The sequence below is a fragment of the Exophiala dermatitidis genome (genome assembly GCF_000230625.1).
Source record: "Exophiala dermatitidis NIH/UT8656 unplaced genomic scaffold supercont1.2, whole genome shotgun sequence".
NCBI lineage: Eukaryota > Fungi > Ascomycota > Eurotiomycetes > Chaetothyriales > Herpotrichiellaceae > Exophiala > Exophiala dermatitidis.
The window spans coordinates 3639645-3666906 of record NW_008751647.1 but is presented as its reverse complement, the minus strand read 5'-3'; the positions used below and the strand labels follow the sequence as shown (position 1 = coordinate 3666906).

The 27262-nt window shown below is 52.8% G+C and overlaps 11 protein-coding genes across 12 annotated transcripts; 6 read left to right on the top strand and 5 right to left on the bottom strand.

The window, feature by feature from the left end:
• Positions 1-649: 649 nt before the first annotated feature.
• HMPREF1120_02792 (pyroglutamyl-peptidase) lies at positions 650-2293 on the bottom strand (the record flags this gene model as incomplete). Its single annotated transcript, XM_009156838.1, has 2 exons — positions 650-1876; positions 2183-2293. The coding sequence occupies 2 exons, from the start codon at positions 2291-2293 to the stop codon at positions 650-652; spliced, it is 1338 nt and encodes a 445-aa protein (XP_009155086.1).
• Positions 2294-3668: 1375 nt separating this feature from the next.
• Positions 3669-8029, bottom strand: HMPREF1120_02791 (checkpoint serine/threonine-protein kinase; the record flags this gene model as incomplete). The annotated part of the gene is made up of 2 exons (XM_009156837.1): positions 3669-6875; positions 7007-8029. 2 exons carry the CDS (start codon positions 8027-8029, stop codon positions 3669-3671), a joined length of 4230 nt encoding a protein of 1409 aa, XP_009155085.1.
• A 732-nt stretch (positions 8030-8761) lies between these two features.
• On the bottom strand, positions 8762-9739 carry HMPREF1120_02790 (40S ribosomal protein S4; the record flags this gene model as incomplete). The annotated part of the gene is made up of 4 exons (XM_009156836.1): positions 8762-8824; positions 8880-9174; positions 9250-9578; positions 9632-9739. 4 exons carry the CDS (start codon positions 9737-9739, stop codon positions 8762-8764), a joined length of 795 nt encoding a protein of 264 aa, XP_009155084.1.
• A 364-nt stretch (positions 9740-10103) lies between these two features.
• On the bottom strand, positions 10104-11304 carry HMPREF1120_02789 (aspartate-semialdehyde dehydrogenase; the record flags this gene model as incomplete). The annotated part of the gene is made up of 3 exons (XM_009156835.1): positions 10104-10909; positions 10961-11200; positions 11250-11304. 3 exons carry the CDS (start codon positions 11302-11304, stop codon positions 10104-10106), a joined length of 1101 nt encoding a protein of 366 aa, XP_009155083.1.
• Positions 11305-12185: 881 nt separating this feature from the next.
• HMPREF1120_02788 (uncharacterized protein) lies at positions 12186-13640 on the top strand (the record flags this gene model as incomplete). Its single annotated transcript, XM_009156834.1, has 1 exon — positions 12186-13640. One exon carries the CDS (start codon positions 12186-12188, stop codon positions 13638-13640), a length of 1455 nt encoding a protein of 484 aa, XP_009155082.1.
• A 1135-nt stretch (positions 13641-14775) lies between these two features.
• HMPREF1120_02787 (beta-glucosidase) lies at positions 14776-16659 on the top strand (the record flags this gene model as incomplete). Its single annotated transcript, XM_009156833.1, has 1 exon — positions 14776-16659. The coding sequence occupies one exon, from the start codon at positions 14776-14778 to the stop codon at positions 16657-16659; it is 1884 nt and encodes a 627-aa protein (XP_009155081.1).
• A 436-nt stretch (positions 16660-17095) lies between these two features.
• On the top strand, positions 17096-18902 carry HMPREF1120_02786. 2 transcript variants are annotated; one of them, XM_009156832.1, is made up of 2 exons: positions 17096-17313; positions 17373-18902. In XM_009156832.1, the coding sequence occupies exon 2, from the start codon at positions 17418-17420 to the stop codon at positions 18138-18140; it is 723 nt and encodes a 240-aa protein (XP_009155080.1). In that variant the 5' UTR covers positions 17096-17313; positions 17373-17417; the 3' UTR covers positions 18141-18902. The 2 variants fall into 2 exon arrangements, with proteins under 2 accessions (XP_009155080.1, XP_009155079.1); XM_009156831.1 differs by having other exon boundaries at positions 17096-18902.
• A 1011-nt stretch (positions 18903-19913) lies between these two features.
• On the top strand, positions 19914-20456 carry HMPREF1120_02785 (uncharacterized protein; the record flags this gene model as incomplete). The annotated part of the gene is made up of 1 exon (XM_009156830.1): positions 19914-20456. The coding sequence occupies one exon, from the start codon at positions 19914-19916 to the stop codon at positions 20454-20456; it is 543 nt and encodes a 180-aa protein (XP_009155078.1).
• Positions 20457-21091: 635 nt separating this feature from the next.
• On the top strand, positions 21092-22093 carry HMPREF1120_02784 (uncharacterized protein; the record flags this gene model as incomplete). The annotated part of the gene is made up of 1 exon (XM_009156829.1): positions 21092-22093. One exon carries the CDS (start codon positions 21092-21094, stop codon positions 22091-22093), a length of 1002 nt encoding a protein of 333 aa, XP_009155077.1.
• A 335-nt stretch (positions 22094-22428) lies between these two features.
• On the bottom strand, positions 22429-23978 carry HMPREF1120_02783 (retrograde regulation protein 2; the record flags this gene model as incomplete). Its single annotated transcript, XM_009156828.1, has 2 exons — positions 22429-22597; positions 22660-23978. The coding sequence occupies 2 exons, from the start codon at positions 23976-23978 to the stop codon at positions 22429-22431; spliced, it is 1488 nt and encodes a 495-aa protein (XP_009155076.1).
• Positions 23979-24832: 854 nt separating this feature from the next.
• Positions 24833-27255, top strand: HMPREF1120_02782 (tagatose 1,6-diphosphate aldolase). Its single transcript, XM_009156827.1, has one exon. It carries the CDS (start codon positions 25778-25780, stop codon positions 26648-26650), a length of 873 nt encoding a protein of 290 aa, XP_009155075.1. The 5' UTR covers positions 24833-25777; the 3' UTR covers positions 26651-27255.
• The last annotated feature ends 7 nt before the right edge of the window (positions 27256-27262 follow it).

Below are 27262 nucleotides of genomic sequence, written 5' to 3'. Positions count from 1 at the left end.
ACAATTGATGGTTGTTTTCTCTTTGTCTTGCTTTCCCACTCCTAGTAGTATTCCGGGTTCAACTTCAGATCCCAGATGTACATGTAGGACACAATCCTGACCAGATGCAAAGTGCTTGTGGACGGCCGAGTCAATATTCTAGTGCATACCTAGGTAAATAATAGGTAATTTGAGTCAAGTATATTGCATGTCCATTACATTGCTGGCTACCTGATCAAAAACAGAACAGGCTCGCCGACACAATCAGGTATTTATGCATCTCTAGCTATGGAATTGGATTCGATTGTGTTAAAAGAATGCTTTCGGTCATTATTGATGCTACATCCGAAGCCAAAACTTGAAAGGGTGCAGTGTGCCGCTCTCAGGTAGATACTCACGTACAGCCAAATGTGTATGCTCATGCCGATATTCATGCCGGTGCTGATGTTCATGCTCCCGTTTCTGCTCACTTCTTACAAGTACATGAGCGACCAAGGAGGTCTGAAAAAAGGTGAGGTGGCCCAGGCGGGAACTCTCAGCAAAATGGCACACCCCGTAAACCTGTCTGTCCCCTTTACCTCATCCCACCTCGGGCACTTTGTCTTGGTCCGTCGTCTTCGTTCCGTCGAAGCCAGAGTCAAGCTCGAGTGGAACGATGTCTCTGTCTACTTTATGCTCTCCAGACAATATTACTCCCAATCGGACCAGCGGCCAGGATCGCCGACACCGCCGACGCCGCCGAACCAACACTCCCTTGAGTATGACCCTGACTCTGCGCATGATCTTCGGAGTGTTGGGTCGTGAATGCTCTCGCGTCAGGCCCACCCCAACCCAAGGGTCTGCGGAACCCTTCTTCCCAACTCGCCACAAGAGCACGGATCGCTTCTTCTGCGACCAGCTTGCCGCGATTGATGTCCTCGACACTCGTCCAGCCGGGCACATGGAGGAAAGCGACTTTTCCCAGCCGGTCGTGGGCGAGACGTTGTTTCTTGTGCTGCTCTTCGAGGTCTTGGGCCTCTTGACCTCTTTCAGTCTCGTTTTGCTGATCAGAATGATTATTAGTCAAAGGGGACGATCCTGATAATGACGACTGGCTCGCATGTTGTTCGACATGTCCTTCGTGCTGCTGTGGCCGCCAAGACGTTCCCGCTTCACTGTGGTGCTGTACTGAGTGTTCCTCTACTTGTGGATGTTGCTCGGCACGTGGCTGCGACTGTAGTAGATGTAAATGAGGATGCATGTGACGGTGGGCATCGATCCAGCGTAGACTAAGACTCTCAAACAGGAGATACTCGCATAGAAACCGGCCGGCATCGCGGGACAGCTTGACGGCGCTCTTTTTGCGGTTCTCCTCGGCTCGGGCAGCTTGCACCGCAGCCGCCACGTTGGCCGCGGTTTCGGAACTGCCCCATATCGAGGATGAAATACTTGTGTTCGTTCTGGAGTCGGCATTCGCCGGCCCCAAGAAGCCATGCTCCAAAAGACCAGTCTGGACTCCCGCCTCCCATCTCTTCAGCACATCGGCCTCGTCCCAGCCCACAAATAGCACATCCGGCACGCCTTCCTTCTTCCACATGCTTTCCCCGCGCGCAAAGCCATCTTTGTCGTCCACGTCCTTTATCCTGTACCCGTCGCGATGGGCCCGGGTTTCCAGCGAGTAGCAGTCGCGGCCGCCTGCTACACCAATGTGCAGAATGAAGTCCGGGTCGTGCTGCGATATGAGGGACGGCATCATTTCGGATACTGACGAGTAGGAGACTCGCATGGCGGAGGAGTGGACGATTAGAGTGATTTTATATGCTGGAACCGGTGAAGATGGTGACGTTGTCGGGTATAATTCGTGAGGGAGAGCTGAGGCGATCAACCATGAGGGGTTGACGAGAAACGATTTGAAAGGCTGTGAAGAGATCAGTATTGATAATATTCCAGCGACGGTGCTGCCCCGAAGATGCAATGCAGCGGAAACATGCAGTGTCACTATCACCCTAACTCCCAACCACTTGGACTAGCGCTTCTTGTGTAGCCGTGGTCCTAACCCTCCTCTTCCTCGATCACGCATAAAACCGTATTGCAGATGAAATCGACAAGCAGGAATGGTTTCGGCAGGAAAGGGGGGAAACGAAGTGCATAACATGCATAACACACAATGGGAAAAGGCTCCAAACACACACTCGGTGGCAAACAGCAGATGGAGGTGACCTACCCCGAACCCCGTAACAAGGACCTTGATCTCGCGCAACGGCGGCGTTTCCGAAGACCATGCCGCATCGCCCATCATGCCTGGAGGCGGAGTTGGCGGACCGGCATCCCCCATATCTTCGACTGTATGTGTCTAATATCGCTGTATTGTTTCTCTGGCCCGGCCAAACCAAGTCCTTCTTCCGGGTCTTTATGGCTGTTCTTCTAGCGGCAATGGCGTGAGATGACTCGCCTGAGCAGTCGAAACTCAGTGTAAATGCGACACCACCCAGGCTCTCCTGGTGTAGTTGTGTAGGGATGCCCTCTTCGACTAGTTCCGTAATCTTGATAATGGCTTGCGCGCAACACGGAAAATAGCGGAACGAACCCGGTGTGGAGGGTTATGTAGGCAGAGCCGGTGACTGCTGCGTGTATTCGGTATCGCGGCGCCTCGAATGCGTTTTCTCTCGTATTACTCTTCCGCCGGGAGTCACCAGTGTGGAAGGGAAGGGAGGGAAGGCGGATAGGTGAGTGCGGGCGGAGGAGAGCGTATATGTGGAACGGCCAAGGGTAAAGGTAGGTTACTGTCAGCAGCGCCGGGATCGCAGGATGAGGCAATGAAGCATGTCGTTATCTTTGTCGGCCCTACGTGCTGCGAGGATGTATTAGGTAGGTAGGTTGTGCCCGGGTGACGGAAGAGGCGAGAGAGACGGAGAGGCGCAAAGACTCGGATATGGGAGATGCAAGATGGAGATGGGAGATGATGGGGTGATCCCCCGCCAACTTGAAGTGTCAACTGGGGACGTAAGTGGACTTTTGCGGGCGGAATTGCCGGGGTGTCAGTGAGGAGGATCCAGTCCCCGATGTGTACAATACTAGCAATGATGGAGAGCTGAGGTGTTCTATCCCTGCCTTCAGCCTCATACAGGCCTCGGTTCGATGACACTGGTGTGAAGGGTCGGCCACAGATGTAATTCAGTAATTCTTGACCGAGTCGTACAATCGTTAGTGCCCGTGGACGGATCGATCGGCAGCTGGAGCATTCAAGTTGTCGGCATCTATGTCTGTCATGGGGGCGCTAAGATGAGATATTGCGCGGGCGTGATCATGACGAGGCTGAACCTCCTGGGACTACCACACAGTAGGGGTAGCCTGATATTAGTTTACTGCCCTGGGATGGCATTGAAACAGATAACATCTTGAATTGAATCAGACAAGTCAATTAATAGCTCTCTGTGCTGCGCGTGGTATCATCTGCCTTGATGATATGCGCTCTTAACCTGCCAACCAACGCCTTGCTTGCTGTGCATGGGTATTAGTCAAAACAAAGCACACGCCAGATCAACCCATTACCACCAAATTAGTGCGCCGTGATATCCTGTGCCTGCTGATACATCATACATACATGCCCCGAACCCAGAAAACGCTCGAGGCATAAGTAGTCCACAAAAGTAGAACGGATGGCGACCGTCCTTCAACAAGCCTGATTGATAGTCGCAACGACGTCTCTCTTACTTGCCAACCACAAGTCTCTCCATCTTCCTGAGACTTCCTCGCAGATCACGTCCACCTCGCTCTCCTTCTTGCATCAGCCACTTCTCCATCTTGACTCGGACACGTTTCAGGTTGTTTTGGATCGGCATCTCCTCCTTGTCGACAACAGAGCCAGGATTCAGCAAGACGGTAAACACTTCTTGCCAGATTTCTTTCTCCCAGTATCGCTTCAGATTTTCCTTCAGCTTCCACTCTCTCTTCTGGCCGGGACCCAGAGCCAAACCTGCAGCAGCAACAGGCACCGTTTCAATGTATTTGCCGAACAACAGACTGTGGATGATACCTGCCATGCCGTGGTAATCGATCTGCCATTTCCAAGGGCGACACTCGCGGATCTCGGCACAGTCTTGTGGGCATGAGGGCCAGTCAGCGATGAACTGGGCATTGGGCTTGAACATGCGCACATCGATGCCGCGGCCAAAATCGATTAATTTCAATCCTTTGGCGCTCCAGCCGTGGTTGCCCTCAGGATCGAAGGGAGCGGTGATCTCGACATTGGGCTCAAAGCGGACCAGACAGTTGTCACCCTTGAGATCGCCATGCAGGATGCCGATACGATGTAGATCCTCCAGTATGCGCAACAGCTCCACGCCGAACCACATAGCCAATGGTTCGTCCAGGCCTTCGGCGGGTTTGCCGGCTTTGATGCTCTCGCTCCTCGCCAGGTTGACCAGGTCAAGAAGCGTTCCTTGCGGGCTGTAGGAAAGTAAGATGTATGCTTCGTCGCGGTACAGGTGGCATTCGTGTGCGCAGACGATGGACTGCATGGTGCGTGCTGCAGAGCCCAGACGGTGGCGCACGAGGCGAAGGATATGAAACTCCCATACGAGTGTACCTGGCGGTGCTTCGGTCTTGAGGGCCTCCAGTGCCTGGCGTTTCGACTCTTTTGTTACCAGCTTGCTCCCATTCTCTTTATCTTCGCTTCCGTCGTCAACAGCCGTCTCACTCGGGTCATAGCTGTCGACGAGATAGACCGGTGCAAAGGCACCTTCTCCCAGCTGTCGTTTGACAGCGTACACCCGAGTGGTCCCCTTGAACTTGAGCATCGGTGGCACCGCTTTGCTGGCCCCCTTCTCGCCCTGACTCTTTCTTGGACTAGCTTTGGCCTTGCTCTTGACCATCTTTTCCCCGAAAACCTTGAGAGTTTGGTAGTGGTTGTAGGTTTGCTCCGAATGATCATGGTATCCAGAGTATGAAGACAATGGCGGATGAATTGTGGTCAGGATTTGCTGGCGAACCGCATCGTCACAAGGATTGCACTGCAGATCCGCAACAATGGGCCCTTTGCTGATTTTTGCGGGCTGGACAACACGCTGCGCAGGTGCAGGAGACTTGGACGGAACTGCAGGAGTCTTGAAGACAGGTTCGTCCGTCTTTGCGGGTTCTGCGGTCTCCAAAGCATGGGCAGGTGCTATTTCAGACTCTTTGTCCAACTCTTTCTCCTGTTTTTCCTCTCGATGGAATGGTTTCTTTGGCTCAGGAGACTCTGCTCTGTTCTCTACGTCTTCACCATATCTCTCACTGTGTTTTCTCTTCACAGACGTGGAGGGAGAAGGCTCTTGAGGGCTGCTCATGAGTAGATTGTCTGCTGTCAACGGTAGAGGGCTGTCGAATTCTCCCTTTGGGGATCGGCTCGGGGTCTTGTGATTGAAGTAATCAGAATCTCTGTAAGCTGTCGAAGGAGCCAGAGAACTCTCTGTTCTTTCAACAATGGGAGTCATGAAGGGCAACTTGTTCTGCGCTACCAAAACTGGATCACGATAAGGTCGAACAGGAGTGGGCTCATAGTCCTCCGGTGGAATGGGAATGAAGCGAGTTTTGTGTGAAATCTCAGTGAAAATGTCGTCGACCGGGGTTGTGGTGCTATTGTCGTTCTGAGACGTGTTGTTGTTGCCATCGCCCTTGGAGACAGGTCCGGGCTGGTCTGTTTCTGACCATTCATTCTCATCCGCACTGGCGCCCTGCTCAGCCTGAACAAGCTCCTCGCTCTGCTCTTTGCTGATGGGTTCCTGTTTACCATCGTCTATTTCAAGCTGATCGACGTCACCCGCAAGCATTGCGATAGCCTTGGTATCCATATCCTCAAAATTGGCTCCGGCAATGGCAGCAATGGCCTGGGTGTCAAGCCCATCGAAGCCAGAGGTTTGAGTGGGATTCTGGCTTGAAGATCCCATGCTCTCTGTCATGTCCTCGCTCATTTCACGCCTAAGTCTCCCTTTGGGCTTGGTCTTTCCCTGGCCTTTGCTCAAGGTTCGGGGCCCAGATCCTATCTTCTTGCCTGGACGAGGCACATGTTTACTGACCGTGAAGTCGGACCACGGCGAGACACTGTCGGGCTGACTCTGGTCCTGGCTATGAGTGCCTGTGGTATCTGGCCGCAGTGAGGACGAGGTGTCGTCCCCAAACTCGCTACCCTGTTCAAACACTCGACCGGTCCCAGTACTTTCACCGTCGCCCGTAGTGCTATATCCATCGTCGCCGTCGCCCTCGGTATATTCCGTATCATCGCCACTCTGAATGTCATCCCTAGCTGGGTCTTGACCGCGGAGTGGCTGGTTGAACATGTCGTAGATCTCATTAGTGGCTGCCTTGGAATGGAACGTCATGGTGGGCTCCGTCGTCGATGAGTTTTTCCTCTTCAGTTTCTTTCCTGTAGGCGACTCGAGGCGCGTCTTGACCGTCATGGTCTCTTGCTTAATCTCTCTGACTTTGGGTCGCTTTTCTTTTCTCGATTGAGTTTGTGGTTGAGAAGGGATATGCGTCTCGGGCATACCAACCATAGATTGTGTGGATACATCATGCATGTTGTGATTCGGTATATCGTCGTTCAGATCCATTTTTTGCTGCAAAGATTGGCTCAAATTCTCGACATCCTCCGGCTCTACTTGCGTGGCCGGTCTGGATTTTTTGTCCACTGAAGCTGGGGCAACGACATTCCCGCTGGTGCAACGTAAAGGACTTGTCGAGTGTTGTAAAGTTGGCTTTGCAACTTTCCAATTCTTTTGAGCCCAGCCTCTCGATCTGGCTCGAAGTTCCTCGAAACTGAACTCCTCTTCGCTGTGAGGCGGATAAATTGCGTCGATGTCAACATAGACTTGCTCCGCCCGGCCTGTACGGGGATTGACTACTTCATGTCTCTGCTTCGAAAGCTGGCGTTCCTGTGACTGTATAACATCGATTGTCAGCTATATCTTATACAGGAGATAGAATACTCATATACAAGAGCCAATAATTGTGGGATTGAAGGGAATCAGATCTTCATTGGACCTAGAAGTAGAACAGAGATCAATCATACCGGGTCTTTAAAGATCTCCATTTTCGGCACTGTCCCTACTTTGCCGCCTGCCTTCAATTTCTCCCCTGCCCACGGCCGAGCCTCAATCGTGTTCTCCTTTTTGCGTTCTTTCATGGATCCAATGCTATCCCAGCCTTTAGTGGTGCCTGAGGAGGAAGCTGGAGCTGGAGTGGCACTTTCTGCATCCGAGAAAATTGCCATCTTCGGCTTCCCTGAGCGCGACGTTGCTCCTGACCCGCTCCTTGTCCCACTGTGTTGACGAGCCGCCTGTGCCTCGTCGTTACGGTGCGATGTAGCAAATGGATCAATCTTTGCTGCCAGAGCAGGCCGCACAGTTGGCAGAGCTGGTGAACTTGGCTCGTTATCAGTGTGTGGTCGAGCCTCGAAGCGTTGTTGGAACTGGCCATATTTTCGTAAGAGCCTCTCGGTTGGTCTGGCCTCCCTCTCGATTCCCAGCTTATAAACTTCGTCGGCCTGTATCCATCTCCCGGCACTTTCTAACCATGCTGCAAATTCTTCATAGAAAAGCCCCAACCCTTCACCAATCCCATGTCGCGACAGGAATGCAAAGGTCTCCCGGGGACTGTCGGAGAACAGACGAATATAGTGCAACCATAGTTTCAGGTATCGTGGATCGTTCTTGTAGTGTGGAGAAGTAAGGAAGGCTTTGGTCGCGCGTTCAAGGAGTGGAAGAAGTTGTGACTGTGGCGTCGCCTGTGCGGATGGGTATGCATTCAAGGTCCATTTCACATAGCGGTCGTAAATGTCCAGGGGGTCATCGGAATCTGCTATTGACTGCAGTTCAATCTCGTATTCTTGCCGGATGGCATCGTTCAATGTTTTCGTCTCTTCTAACGTCGCTGGCGCATCGCCACCTTTGGCTCTCCCAGAAGGTAGCGGCGAGAGGATAGATGCCAGCTGTTTCGCTGATCGTCCGCCGGGCAAGGACTGGATGTTCTCTTTGTGTGTTTCTATGATGTCGAAATTGATGAGGTCGTTATCGGCTGCCGTAGGCACAGCCATTGTTTGTAATACCTTGCTGTCCCTATCCTGTTATGTTAAAATGCTGTCGCAAAGGCATAGAGAAAAGGAGTACAGAAGAACGCGACGACAACGTGAACCTGAGTTGCTGATAACAATGTAGAGGTAACTTGGATGCGACATGAAGCAGCGCAGCTGGATCGGGCAAGACTGTCAACAAACAATCGCCTTGGCACCGGGCTAATTCCGGACTTTTGCTGATCAGATTCACAGACCACGTGACACCAGCCGTAAATCGCTGGGGACGGTCACCACAGGGCAATGGCTTTCACCGCAACGCTGCCCTGGCCACCATAGCATGCGGCTGCAGGTGGTTTTTACCAGATAGGTACTACCAGTCATATACTACTAGTACAGTATATTGCAAGGTCCCCGCATGCTGGTATTGTCACCGATCTCACCCACATATACCCATGTCTAGTGTGGTTAACCGCAGACACCATTGAACGATTTAGCATAAGGTCAATACTGGAATGAGCAGAAAGGAACGTAGAGCAAAGTCTGGGAGGATACGTCAAATTTTGGGTATCTTCATTTTCCCATTTGAGCCGGATTAGCCGGCACCATGGCCTTTGTTGAACCACTACTGTTCAACGGCTAGAGCTGCGAGGATTGTGCAGATGATTGTGCACGGCACAGATGCTTTTTCCCCAACATCCTGAGCGTCTTCGACCTCTCCAGAAGCTGCAAAGTGGACTCGAAACTAAACACCGTCTATGCTCTGGCGTTGGCCAATTGAACAGCCCGGCGGCGATCTCTCTCCTCAGCGATGGACAACTAGACAATGTTGTTAGCAGCGATCAAAAAGATTGGGAAACAATGGCAATCGTACCTTGACACCCTTGCCCTTGGGCAGGCTGACCCACGGCTTCTCCTTGCCGATGATGAAAACGTTGCTTTCCCGGGTAGCGAAAGAGTTGTCAATGGCATCCTTGATGTGGACAATGTTGAAACCACCATCGTGTCTCTCACGGTGAGTGATGACACCAACACGACCCATGTTGCGACCACCAGTAACCATGGCAATCACACCAGTGTCGAATCGGATGAAGTCGGTAATCTTTCCGGTGGCGAGGTCAATCTTGACTGTGTCGTTGACCTTGATGGCCGGGTCGGGGTATCGGATACTATAAACTTATCAGCTTCTACTGATCTTTCCAACCACATCTTGGCCCAACGGCTGATAGACACTGGCGACTTACGTGCGAGCATCATGCGTAACCAAGTATGGGATTCCTCCTTTGCCCAGTTGGACTCTCTTCACCTTGCCGAGTTTGTACTCTGCCTCGGCTTGCTCGATACGGTGGACAGCGAAACGGCCCTTGGTGTCGTAGACCAGACGGAAGTGCTCGCCAGTCTTCTCAATAGAGATGACATCCATGAAACCCGCTGGATAGGTGATATCAGTTCGGACCTTGCCATCAACCTTGATGAGACGCTGCATCAAAATAGCAGTGGTCTCACGGTTGTTGAGCGAGTACTTGAGGCGGTTTCGAAGGAAAATGATCAAGGGGAGACAGTCGCGAGTTTTCTGCCATCCAGTTAGCATACTTGAACCGTCGCAATAGAGAAATTGAGACCAACGTGAGGCCCAGGAGACGCCTTCGGGGCGTAGGCGCCCGAGAGCTTGTCCAGCAGCCAGTGCGAAGGCGCACTGAGGCGTTTCTGATGCTTCTTTGGACCGCGACCCATCTTGATCTGTAGTTGTCGGAGAGGGATACAAAGTTGTAAGGACGAACTGCGCAAGCATCCAATTTTCAAAAGTGGTCGAAGTGTGCCAAGATTTGCTACACTAATCCCGATTGAGTGCGTGCGCTGAATGACTGACAGTGCCGTCATTTGAAAACCCGGCGCGGCTGCTCTCCAACATCTGCCGCCCCAACGGCCTGGAACTTTGGAGCACTAGAACAAGAACTACGTGACTTTTGTAAACTACCCAGGTATTAAAGAGGAGCTGATATAGGGTGCTGAGGTCTGGGTGCCTTACATACTGTCACATGTAGGAGAAGTCTAGGTATAAAGTATACTGTCCAATTCTACGGCCCGACATGCATTCTTATATCAACCCTTTGATGATGGCAGCCTCCGCATTCAGTATCGAGGACCCTGCTGCACCAATGACCGTGTTGTGGCTCAAAGCAGCAAACCTGATGTCAAAATGCGAGCCTTTGGCAGCTTCTCTGACCCTTCCGACGCTAACGGCGTACCCCCCTGACAGGTCACGATCAAGTCGTGGCTGGGGTCTGTCTGGCTCCTCAAACACGACTATGGCCTTCTCCGGGGCAGATGGGCATCCCAGTTTCTGCGCATCTGCGACGTATTCCCGCAAGGCCTGCTTAACCTGTTCCGCACTTGGTGGTGGTCTCTGTTTGAATCTCAAAGAGACGAATGCCATGTGACCGTCCGTAACACCGACCCGCGTACACGTGGCACCCACGGTGAGTCCGGATTGCTCTTCAAAGGCGGTCGCCTCTGCGTTGACTGAACCGAGGATCTTCTGTGCCTCCGTCTCGAGTTTGTCTTCTTCTCCCGCGATGTACGGGATGACATTGTCCATAATATCCATGCTTGGCACCCCGGGGTACCCTGCTCCAGATACTGCTTGCTCGGTGAACACTTCGACGTCTTCAACCGGGCCAAACTTGGCTTGCAGGGCGGCGAATGGGATGACTATGCCGATGACCGCACAGTTCGAATTGCACACCAAAAAGCCTTTCTTCAATCCAAAATGTTTTCTTTGATGCGGAATAAGAGCCAAGTGGGACAGATTGACCGTCGGCACAACCAACGGCACAATAGGATCCCTTCTGTAGTTCTTCGCATTGGAGAAAACAGGAATCTCTGCCTTCAAGAACTCCATCTCTGCAAGTAAATTAGCTCATGTTAAACTTCCCAACGTATCGTTGCACATACCGACATCACCAGCAACGTCGCTGTCGAGCCCAGAAAATACCAGGTCGCAATCGCTGAAGTTGCTCGCTTTGCATTCGCGGACCTCGAGATTGGCCAGCTCGGTAGACATGGGCCTTGCCTGCTTCCACCGCACAGCATCTTTGTAGAGCTTGCCCGCCGATCTTGACGAGGCGCCAACTGCTTGGAGGTGGAGTGTGGGATGGTCGGCCAGCAGTAGGATGAATCGCTGTCCAACAGAGCCTTCGAAATGTCAATATATCCGCCTGTTCTTTGCCTTGAGAGCACACACCTGTTGCGCCCAGCACACCACAACGCTTTTTCCCTTGCGCGCCTTTCGTTGCCATTTTGAGTGAAGAGAAATTCCTATCAAGCTTACCAAGGCCAAAAACCCCTTGCAAGTGGTTTGGAATAGTTTAGTGCACCGTGTGGCCTTTGGGGATCCCCTAAATGTCGATATAATTACCAGGCATTGAAGGCAAACTTTTTGGCTATAGTTGAGTCACGGAGGAAGTGGTCCAGAATCATGCACGTGACCTGACTCTTCCCGTCCGCCAAAATTCCGATTCCGCCTTCAAGTTCTGGACCCGCCTCGAGGTGAAGGTTTCAAGAAAGGGCGTCAGCGCTTGGCAGAAACGGCAGCGGTAAACCACTACGATCAGTTTATGCCCGGAGAATCGCGATTACTACCCAGATAGTCTGGATATCCTGAAGAGATCTACTCTATGCTCGATTCCCGGTTTCTTCGCGTTCAAGTCCAAACCGAGATGACATGACCTGCAGGGTACAGAATCTATATCGACGAGGTTAACGTACGCTGCACTGCAGTCAGAGAAGAGCTGGACGCGGCCGGCATCGGTCCCGGTCCCGACTTTCCCGATCGCCGACAACAACTCCAACAATCGTGCCATTTACGATCGCGCGAACAATCCTTTCAATTTTCAGGCCATGACTTCCTGAAGCTCTCTGGCACAGGTGGTACAGTGCGGGGCACGGTTGTAAGTGCATTTGCAATTGACATTCCTTATTGTGCGAACCACGAAAAATCGTCAACCTTACCGGAAAGTCGAGCTCGTCTTTGGGCTATACGGTCAGCTTCAACCATTGGTGACTGGCGAGCTTGCGTCCATTCCCTCGATAGCCCCTCTGTATTACCGACCGAGTCGCTCAACGCTTTGGGTCCTTCTTCATTTTCGTCACACGTTGCTACTCTTGTTTGGTCTTCAAAATGACTCGTGAAGAGGTCCTCGACCTCCATTCAACACTCGCATTACTGCCCCCGGTCCCCAAGACCGCGCCGAGACAGCATCCTCGAACGCAAACTGGCCGACCTGGTAAACAAGGTCAGCTCCCTATATTGGTGGCGTTGGATGATGATCCTACAGGCACTCAGACGTGCCACGATATCATTGTGCTCACAGTATGGGATGTGCCGACTCTTGTGGATGAATTCCGCTGTACAGTTCCAGGAAGCGGCTTTTTCATTCTCACCAATTCTCGCGCTCTACACCCGGGCCCTGCGCGGAAACTCATTACGGAGATCTGCCATAATTTACAAGAAGCTGCTCGACAAGCCAATGTAGAGTTCGAAGTGGTGCTGAGAGGCGACAGCACACTAAGGGGTCATTTCCCATTAGAGCCAGAAGCCGTGGAAGAAGTGTTGGGGGCAGCTGATGCATGGATACTGTGTCCATTCTTTCTCCAGGGCGGTCGCTACACAATCAACGACGTCCACTACGTGGCAGAGGGCAACAAGTTGGTGCCAGCGAGCCAGACTCCTTTTGCTAAGGATGCATCATTTGGCTATGGATCCAGTAATCTTCGAGAGTGGGTCGTGGAGAAGAGTGCTGGCAAGATCCCACCAGACAAAATATCCTCTTTTTCATTGGATCTGATCAGACATGGAGGTGCGGACAAGGTTTATGAAAAGCTCATGTCAATCGAGAAAGGAGCTGTGGTGGTTGTCAATGCAGCAGCGGAAGAGGATCTAGTCGTCGTGGTGAGCGCCCTACGCAAGGCGAGCGCCGAGGCTGGCAAACGTTACCTCTACCGGACCGGGGCTGCTTTTGTCTCTGCGTGGCTGGGAATCCCGCAAATAGCACCGATCACTCTGCAGCGGCTGGGCATTGAGCAAACAACTACGGGGGGTCTCATCATCGCCGGCTCATACGTGCCCAAAACCACCAGCCAACTCCAAACGCTGCAAGAGCGGAACACCGACGGTCGGCTCGTGGTGATTGTGCTTGACGTTGAAACACTGCTATCTGATTCCGCGAGGATCGAGATTGGGGATGCGGTTTCCTCCACCAAAGAAGCTCTTCTTGCAGGCAAGGACGTACTCGTTATGACAAGTCGCAAACTCATCGTGGGTGCTGATGAGGCGACGAGTCTTGACATTGGCACGAAGGTAGCAGAGTCATTGGTGAGGTTTCTTGAGGCCCTTGACACAAAGCCAGGATACATCATCGCAAAGGGCGGGATCACGTCCTCAGACATGGCGAGCAAGAGCTTACGCATGAAACGTGCGCTGATTGTGGGGCAAGCAGCACCTGGGGTACCGCTCTGGAGATGCGACGAAGAGACATCGAAATGGCCCGGCATACCCTATGTCGTTTTTCCCGGCAACGTCGGAACCAATGACACATTGGCCGACCTTGTCGAAGCCTGGAGATCCCCAGCGTGAGGTCAGTGGGCGAATGACAGACTACGATAGCAGTCGCAATCGCAGTCGCATAGGCGTGATATATGTTACCTGCCCCTGGGCTCCGTAGGGAGTAACAACGAAAGACTACCTAGGGACTTTCTCCCGTCTCGCCATATTCAACTGCTCAGCCTCGTCACTCTTTATGCACGCCACCAAACCAATCTCAGCTTTCAAAACCGCGGAGCAGAAAGCGCAGTTTAGTACGGTAGAGCATTTATATCTTGGCGCGTCGTGGTAGCAAAACTGCGAGTCAACGTGGTGAAAACCATCAAGCTTGATGCTGCGTCATCTATTCCCGCTATCTCTTCCCGGACACTGCCACGCACTTCTGCAGCAGAGGTACATCGTTGTCCGGGGCTCAGTGAGATAAGCTCCGATATGTGCCCTGATCGTTCGTCTTGTTGTGGGCGTCAACCCACGACGCAACCCCAGGCCTCGGCCGAAAAGGTTCCGCAACAAGTAAGCCGGCCACCGACACCGGTGACGATCCTGGCGCGGCCACAGGGTTAATGCTTTTCCAGCACGCATCCGATGATGCTTGTGGGACTTGATCAAAGTATTTCGGGACAGGAACAAGGCCTGTGCCTCTACTGAGAGAGTTTCGATGGGACAATCACATTGACGCCCTCCCCTTGCCTCGGCCTAAGCTGCTCCTCATTTCTGTCGTTCTTGTACTTCTATAAGCGTGTGACCGGTATGTCTTCTTGTTTTCGCTCATTTTTGGCCTCAAACGGAGTCCTCGGCCGCCGAAACGAGGCGAGGCTGGCTAGAGTTCGCTCACTATGCGGGGAAATCGAGCTTTCTCTACGCCACGGCACCGATGATGTCTTTTAGAACCGTACCTGACCGTATCCTCGGGGATAATCTGACTGTGCGGCGCCCTAATTAGCGCAGAGCTACCGAAGCGACGGAGGATTGGCGTTGCGGAGGAATTCAATCTGGGGAACGGCGTATACGCTATCTTCGGCCCAAGACTATTCAATCCACATATCATGGCGGTCACAAGATTGCAACATCGGCCTCTGAGCAAGTACAAATGCTGGCGTTGGCCTCTCTGGTGACGAGCAAAATCAAGGCTCGAAGAAGTGCCAGCTAGCTCAGCTTGATTCCTACCATGGCGCTTCCGTCGTCGATGTTGTTTGGTCTTTTGACATTTGCAAATGCTCTACAACACTACATACTCACCAGTGGACCAGGGGCTCGACCACAATGCTCGGCCACTGTCTCCTACAGCGAACCGACCTACACCTTTGGCTCGTTCGCGTACTCACTGAGCGAAACTGTAAGGAGCGCAACATCTGTTCCTCGTCCGACGGCGACGACCACCTACGCACCACCAGCGACATCGTTAACGTCGCTTATCCCATCCATCTCTTACACCACGTGGGGAAGTTGGGATCCCACTGCGACTGCAACAGCTTCAGATACAGACAACCCGTATGGAAATGCAGCATGGACAGCGCTGTGGAAGCATGCAAACCCTCCAAACTTCACCCAAACAGGCTTATACAGCACGACTGTGTCACCCACTCCTGTTCCTAGCAGCGAACTGATTTTGCCTCCGCAAGACTACTTTACTGCGACGGATTCTTACAACTTTCCTTCCGGCTTCATGTTTGGAGTCGCAGGGTCGGCCGCACAAATCGAAGGGGCCACAGCAGACGAAGGCAAAGCTCCGTCCTTGCTGGATATTGTTATCCCGGACCCCATGGTGAAAGACTATACGACCAACGAGAACTACTATCTGTACAAGCAGGACATTGAGCGTTTGGCCGCCATTGGCGTCAAGTACTACTCCTTCAGCATCCCGTGGACGCGAATTCTGCCGTTCGCGCTGCCTGGCACTCCGGTCAATCAACAGGGGCTGCAGCATTACTCTGATTTGATCGACTTCGTCCTCGAAAAGGGCATGCTACCTGTCGTCACGCTGGTGCACTTCGACGTGCCGCTTCAGATCTATGGGCCCAACGTCACGGATGCATTCTCTCCGCCGTTGTTTGGCTACATCAACGGCGGAGTCCAGAGCGACCTGTTTGTGGACGCATATGTCAACTATGCGAAGATCGTCATGGCGCATTTCGCCGACCGGGTACCTATATGGTTCACCTTCAATGAACCGTTGCTGTTCTCCGCGAACGGTAAAGGTATCTACAACCTCCTGCAGGCGCATGCGCAAGTGTACCACTTCTACAAGGACACTATACACGCGACGGGCAACGTGTCGATCAAATTAATCGACAATTTCGGTGTGCCACGCGACCCATCGAACCCCGCTGACGTGTATGCCGCCGACCATTACAACTCGTTCCAGCTGGACACGTTTGCCAACCCGATCCTTTTGGGGATCGATTACCCGGATTCATTCAAACAAAGCGTACCAGATCACGTGCCCCTAACTGCCAAGGATTTGGCCTACATCAAGGGCACGGCAGACTTCATAGGCCTCGACGTCTACACAGCGACCGTAGTGTCTCCACCGGTCCCGAACTCGATCGACTCGATCCGGCAATGCGCATCCAACGCATCCAACCCGTTATTCGCCTCCTACTGTGTCCTCCCGTCGACGTTGACCACGCAGGGCTGGAACATCGGCTACCGGAGCCAGACCTACGTCTACAACACCCCGACGTACGCGCGATTTTATCTGTCGTACGTGTACAACACCTTCCGGGTGCCCATCCTGATCACGGAATTCGGGTTCCCCGTCTTCGGCGAGGCGGCCAAGGAACAACTCAGCGATCAGTTGTTTGACTCCCCTCGCAGTAACTACAACTTGGCCTTGTTGTCCGAGGTCTTGAAGTCTATCTGGGAGGACGGCGTCCACATCCTCGGCGCTTTTGCTTGGAGTTTCATCGACAATTGGGAGTACGGGTCGTTCGACGCCCATTTTGGTCTGCAGACCGTCAACCGCACCACCCAGGAGAGACGGTACAAGAAGAGTTTCTTTGATCTGGTCGATTTCATCAATGCTCGCACTGTCCCATCCTGCGGGAAATAGTAATAGTGATAGTGATAGACAGGAGAAAAATTAGGTGGCCGGCTTACTTACCTGACACACGAGGGAGACGTTAGATGGGCCTGGGCTTGGGGCAGAGGAAGGAGAGGGGCGGGCGGGCAGGGAGGAGGCGTCGTCTTTTACTCGTGCTCACACTCCTAGATCGCCTACTAGTTTCCCACAACGCTCGAAAATGGCACCTAACCGCAGTAGTAGTGATGACTCTATCTATCAATAATGCCAATCAATTAGACTCGTTCGCATGATGCCACTGCAGTGCCCAACTGTATAATGAGTTTCGTGTCGGATGGAATCCTCTCGCTGTAGTTAGTGTAGTATCGGGGTTTATGCGCAGGGGAGCGTTATCTCCGCTTTCCTGGCTATCCTCACTGCATCACACTCGGCCTTATCCCTCAAGCCGTGTTCTTTCTCCTCCCTTCCGAGCGCGAGCATGAATAAGAGAAGGAAAGTCTCATAGATTTTTAAGATGGGGGCCGAAGTAGTACCAAAGCACAAATGGACGGCGGCTCCGAGGCCATTCTGCCCACTATCAACTACTACTAGTATTACCCGTCGTCTTCCAACTTCTACTTCCTCCCCTCACCTTCCCCCCTATTCTAGGCACTACTGAACTTGTAGTATACTCTGCTGTTAGTAGTATGTTATACTCCATTCCGCAACCGGTGGAGAACTGACACTGCAACACCGGCTTCAAGTCGCGCAAATCTTTCTTGTCTTTCCGCAATTCACGGTGGCCGGTTATGGCCTCCTGGACGCGGCCCATGGCGCTCTCCTCGCCCGACGATCCCAGCTCCCCCCTGTCCATCTCGCCTGACAAGACCGCCGTGCTCCTAATGGACTATCAGAACTTCCACATCACGAATCTAGGCGATGCGGGAGCCAGCGTGGTCAAGATCGCGGCGCAAATGCGCGACTGGGCCCTGGCTCGCGGCATGTCAGTCTTCCACTGCTTGGTCGACACGGGTCCCGAGGCGCGTCCGCCGCCTTGGAGCAAGATGGCCATGAAATGGAAAATGCACTATCAGGACATGTTGACGAATGCCGCCTGGCTGGGGTGGGAGGCTGAGTCGGTCGCACCCAAGGGAAATCAGGGCGGCACAGCGGGCACCGGTACTGCTCCAGCAGGTGGCAGTATGTCATTGTCGGCCGACCAGAACCAGCCTCGCGAGTTGACCGTGCTGCGCCAGCCTGGAATGCTATCTGCTCTTGAGTCGCGAGGCCTTTTGGAGATACTGCGGGCTCGTGGAGTCAAATCACTCATTCTGTGCGGCATAGCTACGTCTGGCTGTGTGCTGAGCACGGCCCGCGCCGCCACCGATCAGGGATTCATTGTGACGGTGGTGGAAGATGCTTGCTTCGACCCTGTCCCTGGCGTGCATACCATGGTTGTCACACACCTGTTGCCTGTCACTGCGCATGTTGCTACATCTGGTGAGGTTAGGGATGCGTGGATGGTATTTTGAATGGGATTGGAGTCATCAGAGTATTCACCATGTCGGGTAAAGCGTTTGGGCGTTTCATGCTCTGACTGAACGTGCGAGGCAGGCGAGGCTCATGTGCCACACCTCAATTCCATGGGCACGAAAGGGTATTTTGCATCGTTTCATGAGTTCCAGATGACCGTTTCAGGGATGAGATCAGTTTGGACCTGGACAGGAATGGCCCCTCACACGAATGCGAAAAATGCAAGGCTGGCCCTTTTTTTCTGAGTCATTTAGGCAACGCTAAGTATCACGTCTGAATAGTCTCGTACAGGATGTGTCGGATACCACCCGAGGCAAGGAAAGCTGCCCATTTGTTGAACGAGATGCTGCGCTTTGTGGGACGCGAATATTGAGATTGTGGATGACCCTGGTTCGCCAGGCAAATGGCGCTTAGGTCTCGCCAGCCTCACAAGTGACGTGCTCGGCTAGGAACGAACCACGGCCAAGTCGGCCCGTCATAAACTGGCCCCAAAGATTCGCTTGCCTGGCCCCATAACCCGAGTCCTGCCAGAAGGTCGTGTTCAGGTCACAACTCACGGTCAAGGAGCCAGGAAGTTTCATCGCGTTGTGTCAATGTCGTATCATTCACCAAAGTATGGTCGGCGTCCTGGTGGACGATGCAGCTCTGACACAGCGCCTCTGCAAACGAGGGGCCATGAAACTTCGAGATGCAGCCCAGGCGCTTGGACAAACTTGCGCGTGTAAGACACCGGATGCTACGCAATCCCGGTCACTTCCAATTGTCACGGCGTGTTCCCCCGTGACAAAAGAGCAGGACATCAATTACAGGTCCGGAAGTTCCCAAGCACAAGTGCTTGGATATCAAGTCCCTTGGGGGCGTACCATCATACGATGGTGGACCTGTTTGCGACCTTACCACCTCTTACCAACGAACCTGAGTAGGCCCATTTGCTATTATTGGCAATTTAGCTTGTCAAGACAGACACGCCAGCAACAACTGGTGAAGAGGCCGGCGAGTATGAAAAGAACTTGCATGGGACTGCTTTTGAATGTGAAGTCCGATGTACCTTCGAGGAGCCGCCGACAAGCCGCGCGCCTTCCCGATTATGGTTAGAAGGATTTAGCCAGGTACTAGCACAGTTTACAGTGGTAGTACTACCTTACTAAGTCGTCCTACTACTACAACTCTAACCAGTAGCTGCCAAACTGCGCCCCCCGCGTTCCTCATCGTTCGCTTCTTTCGTTCACGACTGAATGACAAGGCTGCTAATTGTTGCTCTACTCCTCTCGCTACCCGTTCAGTATCTACGAGCCATTATGGAGCAAGCCCAGCAGGCAGCTCTACCCGAGTTTGACGGTGGTGGCACAAGAGATACAGAATGCAAACAGTTGCCCGCCGTCAAGGAGAGGATAGCACGCGTAAACGGCGTCAATGAATGACAGCGAGCATTTGGGACCGTGGTTGGAGGTGGGCCTTCACCGATACCCAAGTCCAGCACTTCGGGTCACGTTGGCGTTGTATGAGGACAAAGTACAGTATGCATTGGCGAGTGCTCGCCTATCAGAAAGCATTTCCCCTGCAACCTCCAATGCCTCGCTACTATCGCCTGATGCACTCCCTGCACAAGTTTCAGTACGTGGCTGAAGGTAGCGCTCAGCAGCTCAGCCACCCCTGGCAAGCTTCAACATAGCCTGCTGGAAGACCGTCCTCTACAAACGGGCTCGTAGAGGCTATTGAAAAAGACGCGAGGTGCACCTCCCACATCATGGCTGCCATCTTTTGCATTGATCATGGACTCCCGTCCAGAGCGGCGCGTCCTGACCCCAAGGGGCCGCCTGGCTGCTTTCGAAGCTGCTCGAGCTTCTCGAGACTTTCCCGCTCTTCAAGCTGCCCTGGTGCTTACTCCCCCTCGCACGTCGCCCTTCCATGCACCATACACGGTTGCGGCCGGCTCTTCGTTTCCTCGAACCCCGGAACTCAGTTGGGACGAGACTCCTCCAGCAGCAGCAGACCCTCCAACGCCAGAGTTTGGTTTGGCTCTACATCCAGTTGATGATCCTCTGCTCCATTCGCCTCTCGCTGCTCGCAAAGTCCGAGATACTCTACAGACTACCAAACATGACACGTCCTTGCTTGACTTGGGTACCCCGTTCTATGATGTCAAAAAAGAAGAGCTGTATCATGCTTCTTCCTCTGGCCGTGCGTCAAGACAGCATATCAAGCTTGAGGACCACGGCTACTTCAGCGGGCTGAACAGAGCAATGCGGAGGCCGATGGCTGCACGTTCTTCAGAGCCCCTGCCGGTACAAATCTACCTGGTACGCCTGAGGTAGATCCTTTTGCTGCGTGCGAGGAGAAGTCTCTTGACCATGAACTACCGATCAAATCCGAAGACGAGAAGCCAGAAATAGCAAGCTGGGCCCTTTTGGCACCTCGTCCATGTTATGGGCCGACTAATAGCCACAATGTTCCACTTCTCACATCGGCAGCACCTGTCACAACCAGATCGCCTGCAGGAACCATCAAGCCGAACCCAGTCACAACGATAACCGAGACTACACCTGCGCTTCATGCCCCACCGATCACAGTGCAGCCGCCCCTCGCCGTGGTGTGGAATCTGACTTCGACACTGTCGAAGATCCTACCACTCGAGACAGCCGAGAGATTGCATACTGATCCTCTGCGTTGCATTGCCACAACCCTGAAACACCAAAGGTGCAGCAGGACCAATGCCTCGAAGCTGACTTCCGACGAGGCGGCTTCTTTGCTAGATGGGTTATCGTCTCTGCAACGTCCACTCGATCTCTGTGCGGCTGCAAAACACATATCAGCTGTTGTAGACCAAGCAACATGCCGACGTCGTCACCAAAACCCCGCAAGGACGTATCTGCGAGAGCTATGTTCATATTCTTGGAATTTCGACGCCACCAACGACGCCAATGTACATGGAGACAGTGCAATTGCACACATGGTAAGTAGCGTACTACAGATTTGGCTCGAGTCCTTAACACGACAATCTGTCAAGAAGACAGAAGCGGAAGCTATCTCGAGAAATGAGGGACTTCTTCCTGTGAAGCAAACTGCCAATCCTTCATGTTCTGTCAGGATCACCAAGGAAGGGAGATCAAATTCTCAAAGCTCTGAGCGTCCAAAACCAGTGATCACAGAAACGAGTCCCTCGGAAGTCGGCAATGGAACCACCAACGCGTCGCTGCTCACCCCTGTACAGACGAAACCGTCGGATCAATTTAGTCATGTGTTTGTGAAGTATCAGTGGTCGAAGAAAAAGGCAGCACTCTCTGTCCCAGAGTTGATCCGCCAGACACTCGTCCAACCGTTGACCCAGGCAGACCTCGCGCGAGTCGGATACATTTACATGTTCTGGCACCCGGGTGACTTTGGCTACGTCAAGATTGGATACTCCGAAAACGTTGAAGAGCGGCTCCGCAGATGGAGACATCAATGCAAGTTTGATCTTGAACAACAGACTACCAGCGGAGATCAGGACTTTGGTGTCGATCGCCAGATCCAACATCCCCACAGGATAGAGTCCCTCATCCACGCTGAGCTCAAGGAGTACAGGGTATCCGAACCGCGTTGCCCCAATTGTCACAAATGTCATAGGGAATGGTTTAATGTTGCTGAAGACTATGCCGTTAAAGTACTACGGAAGTGGGTACAAGCCGCGGAGTACTTGTATTCAGGACGACACTTGAACATTTCGGCTGCGCAGTTGGAGGAGTTGTGCAAAGTGACTGAAGACAACAGGGCCAAACTGGCTCCGCTGCCGAAGAAGGGGGCAAGGAGCTCAGGAAAGATTTCAGGTTCCAAGCCAGGCACCAAGGCTGTCGGCAAGCGGCGTGGTGCACGAACAAACAAAGTCCCCGATAGTGACCGGGTTGTTGACCCACCAACAATTGTATATACCAACCAGCCGACTGACTTTCATTTTACAAGAGCAAGGCGTTGACGAATCCCGCAGGTAAGTGGCAGTACCAGATGTTGTGAGATCATCGGAGTATCGCGAACAGTTCCACGGCCGCTCGGGGTACGCACCGAGACGACTTGAACTCTAAGCACTCGTGCTTTGGAAGCTCTGGACCTGCAATTGATATCCTTGCATTTTTTTTGTCACGGGTACGCTTAAAGACACCATCGACCATTCTCGAAGTTGCAACAATATATATCATTTTGTATAACAGCTTGTTGTCATCTTTACTCCTTTGCAGCTCATATTTCCTCTCGCCTGACACCCACCCTAAACAACCCTCAACAATGACAAGACCCTCTCTTCATGTAGCCTGCTCACAAAACATATCTGAAAAACAAGCCGGCGCCATTGCCGACCCCTTCGATGCCCGTGGAACGGTCGGCCTTGTCGTTGAGTTTCTTGAGCCAGAAGCGCAAGGCCAAGGAAGCTGCGGCGCAGCAGAGCAGGGATACTGTAAGCACTATGCACCCCATACGGTAGAGCCTGAAGAAAAGACAGTCAGTACGGTTGGTTTCTTCTTTATGAGACAGCAATGGCCAACTTACGGAGCATCCCAGGACGGGTAGAGGTAAGATGTGCTGATGTTGGTGGCGTTGGACACGGCGGTGGCAAGAGCCAAGGCGACGGCACGCTTGGCCTTGGGCCGGGGAATGGTCGAGGAGACCCAGGACAAGATGATCTGGAAGGCGGAAAAGGCACCCATGGCCTGGAGGAACATGGCGAAGTAACGAGCGCCGAGAACATGGGTGGACATGGAGATGATCTGGCCACAGGCGGAGAGGACACAGGCGAAGGCGATGTGGTAGGACCGATCATTGGTATGGCCCGAGTGCCAGGAGTTGGCCAGAGAGAACAAGAAGGCGGCAAAGTAAGGGGGAGCAGTCAAGAGCAGAGTCTCGACCTTGTCGTAGCCGAGGGTCTTGACAATGGAGGGGAAGAAGTAGGTGAAGCTCATGCTGACAACTGCGGCGGTCTGAATGAAGACCAGCAGGTACACCTTGGGGTCGGTGAGGGCTTGTTTCAAGCCGACAAAGACGGACTCAGTGACCTCGTCTTTGTCGCCGTCGGTTTCGCGGCTCAGGCGATACTGGGCCATGGCTCGTTCTTCAGGGGACAACCAGGAGGTGGTTGCTGGGTAGTCGGGCAGCAAGACGTATCCAAGCACGGCCACAACAACGGTGATGGATCCTTCAATGATAAACACCCATCGCCACGATCGGTACCCGCCCAGGCCATCCATGCCATCCACAATGCCTGCAGCCAGGAGACCGCCAAATGCCGATGACAGGGTATATCCCGAATAGAAGACGGAGATTCGACCGGGCAGCTCTTTCTTGGTGTACCAGCAAGACAGGAAAAAGATACATCCGACAAAGTATGGCGATTCGGTGACACCCACGAGGAACCGCAGCACTACCAGGCCTGGATAGTTCTGAACAAAGCCCGTGGCGCCAGACACAATGCCCCAGATGATGACGACCGAAGGTAGGTATACTCTAGGCTTGAAGATACTGAGCAGCATGTTGGACGGCACCATCATGGCAATGTAACCGGCCCACAGGACCATGACAGCGGTCTGGTACTGGACGTCGTCGATGTTGAGAGAGTCTTCCAACCCGCCGAGACGGGCGTTGGCAATGGCATTTCGGTCGAGGATGTTCAACAGGAACAGAATGACCAGGATGGGCAGACTGCGCAGGTCAATCTTGCGCACCAGTTTCTTTTCCAGCTTGGCGCGTTGTTCGGCCGTCATAGCCCGCAGGATCTCGGGCATATGGATGTCGACTTCGGCATCCTCGATGTTTTCAAGCATTTCCTTCTCCAGAGGGAGAGGCAGAGGCTGTTCTTGGGCAGGCTGATGCATGGTGGCGAAAGGTATCTCGCGTCCCCGACGAGCCTTGAAAAGGTCTTTTGGACGATGGTGAGCAGAGCAAAGAGAATTGATAAATGCAAACCAGTTTGGTTTATCTCTGTTGGGCTCCTCAAGCTGCCTGCCGGAGCTCTTGACTTGATCAAAATCTTCCCTCGTGTAAGCAAGGGCTCGAGAAGGACAGAGGAGGAGAGCAAGGCTGTTGATATTTTATATAGCAGGCCTCTCCCTTGGGTCTATTGGCAAATAGGGAATAGGAAGGAAATAACCGGGTCAAGAAGCTAAAAGGGGGGTATGGTATGGTATACTACTGGGGCTCCCGCGTGTCCAACTTGACAGCCAACCAGACCTGTGGGCGAGTAAATGTGCAAGATTTTACTTCTCTGCTGACCTGACCTGGTCTGAGCTGGTCACCCATGGGGATGCCCGCGAAGCGAACGGGGGCCCCAGCCCAAGCCAGCGACGCGGAGGGTGGGACTTGGACTCTGGCATGGCTGATGCGAGTGTATGTGTTTCCGCTCCACAATCCCGCCAGATTGGACGAATCTAGAGTCTCGCTGACACCTAGCATCGTATGCTGTACAATGTTGTACTTTTCTGTGAGTGGATACTTTTTCTTCGCTTTTCACGTTGAGCGGAATTTGCAATTCGTATCCCATGCACTCGTCGAATCGGTGTTGCGCCGAGGTGGGTTCGATAGTATCGGTTACAGCGCCGCCACTGTCTTGGTACGTGCCCAGCGGCGCGTGATACAGTGCTGTACAGACCGTGACTCTGGCGCCCAATTAAACGAGATACCTTTACAGTGCAGAATAGCCCTTATTAGCAGAAGCTAGACTCTTTTTGGGCTATGATTCAAGTAGTGCCTATAATGAGCTTATATGCGCCTGCGAAAGAAAGACCACGGCTGGTTACATAATCATGTCGAAAATATTCTGCCACGGAACTTTTATCGTCTTGTGTCTCCAACAAGGAGCGCGCAACAATTAGACATTTCAGCGAAAGACAATAATCTCCTACGCTGTGCGACAGCGACACTACGGTAGGCTTCCGGGACCTTATCGAACTTACAGTGCTATCTAGGCGGCGTTCTGCCAACCGCGAGCTACAAGTTCGTCTCCCATGGCATCTCCATCTCCATCTGGGTACGTCGGAGAATTCGCCGAACAAACTTCAATGTCGCATTTTCTCCGACCACAGGTCCACTAGCATCGCCGCCAGTTCACCGCGCCCGCCCTGCCCTCAGTGCGAGTGCCGGCAGATCTGTCCGCGACCAAAACTCGGGGGTCGGGGTAGACTTCACCTCAAGGTCGACAGCGAACCTAAATAGGATGATTTCATTGGTCAGATCCCCGGAGTAGCAGAACAATAGGGTCACGAGAGGAGAGACTCCAGGTGTTTTTTCACGCACTTCTACACGGGTGGCCATTCAAGCAAAAACAATATTATTATTGCCATTACTCTTATTTGACTGGCAGTTAGCTCTAGCTTCGAGGATATTGAAGAAAGAGAAACACAGAAACACAGAACGTTCCATCTAACCTCCAACATTCAAGCGAGGTTCGTCCTTTCAAGAAAGTCTAAGCCAAGGTCGAACAGACTATCAGTCGGGTTACTTGACTAAGCACAGACAACGACACACGCGACATCTACATACGTACTCGGAGCATCGACATCAACGCCTACAATATCAACAGCAACAGCGTCAGCGTCAGCATCAACACCAACACCAACACCGAAAACCCTCAACACAACACAACTCAACCAATTTCAATTTCAGCACCACATTCAAAATGCCCGACCTCAAGAACAACCGCGCCCTGAAAATCGTATCCAAAGCCGCACGGGAAGGCTACGCCGTCCCCGCCATGTGCTGCTACAACGTGGAAGCGATCCTCGCGAGCGTCCGGGCGGCAGAAGCCAAGCAATCACCGGTAATCATCCAACTATTCCCCTGGGCGGTAACCTTCGCCGACGGCCTCTTAGTCCACGCGGCCGCCGAAGCAGCCGACAAAGCCAAAGTTCCCGTGGCCGTCCACATGGACCACGCGCAGTCTCCCGAAATCGTCAAACGAGCGGCCGACTTGGGGGGCTTCGACGGGATCATGGTGGACATGAGCCACTACGACAAGGAAGAGAATTTCGCCAAAACGCGCGAACTCGTCAAGTACTGCAACGAGCGGGGCATCATCACCGAAGCCGAGCCTGGCCGCATTGAAGGTGGCGAAGATGGTGTCGGCGACACGGCCGACTTGGCTTTACAGGGACTCTTGACTTCGCCCGAACAGGCCGAGGAGTTTGTCGATCTGGGCGTCGACTGGCTTGCTCCGGCGTTTGGGAATGTTCATGGAAACTATGGTCCCAAGGGGCCCCAGTTGGACTTTGACCGGCTCAAGAGTATCCACTCCAAAGTCGGGGATCGGGTCCACATTGTCCTCCATGGCGCGTCGGGTCAGTGGTTTCATGAGGATTTACTCAAAAAAGTTATTGCTTGTGGGGTGGCGAAATGTAATTTGAATGATGCTATGAATGATCATTTTGTCAAGGTTCTCAAGGAGAAGGCAGGTAAAGCGCCCTTGACAACACTGATTGAGGAGGGGACCCTGGCGATGCAGAAGGCGATTGAGCAGTATATGGATTGGATGGGGTCGACTGGAAAGGCTTGATTTGGAGATATAAGTGACTGTTAGGTAGTTTGTTGTTTGAACAATGATTGCAAAAGTTTACCTCGAGAGAGAGACGCGCATTACACAGTCCTGCATACATAGTACTGCATACTGCATACTGCATGGACAGGAGATGACCCTTGGGGACATAGTGGTTACAGTATACGATATTTCTCGTGTTTGATGACTGGAAATTTGATTATTATCGGAATGGCTGTGTCATCGATACACGTATACTCCGGACATGGCTTCGAGAATATTGGTGGTACTGCCTTCGAACTCCTTCTTTCGAAAGCCTACTTCCCGATGGCTACCTACAGTATGACGGCACAATATCACCGGACCGTCGGTATCGGTCGCTGCGTGGCGGAGGAATGACGTGAAGAATGCAATGATACAAATAGGTAGTCATGTCGCGAATGCTGGCTGCCAAGCGGCGAAAAAAGAGCCATAGACACCTCGACGGATGAGAAACCATGCGAAAAAGCTCCAAACAAAATGGCAGGATTTCATTCCATTCCAGCAGCTGCTGCCTCGTGATATGCATGATAACGTCTATTTTTGACTTTTGCACCCAACGCCCCAAGATAGACAGACAATCGAAGCTATTCT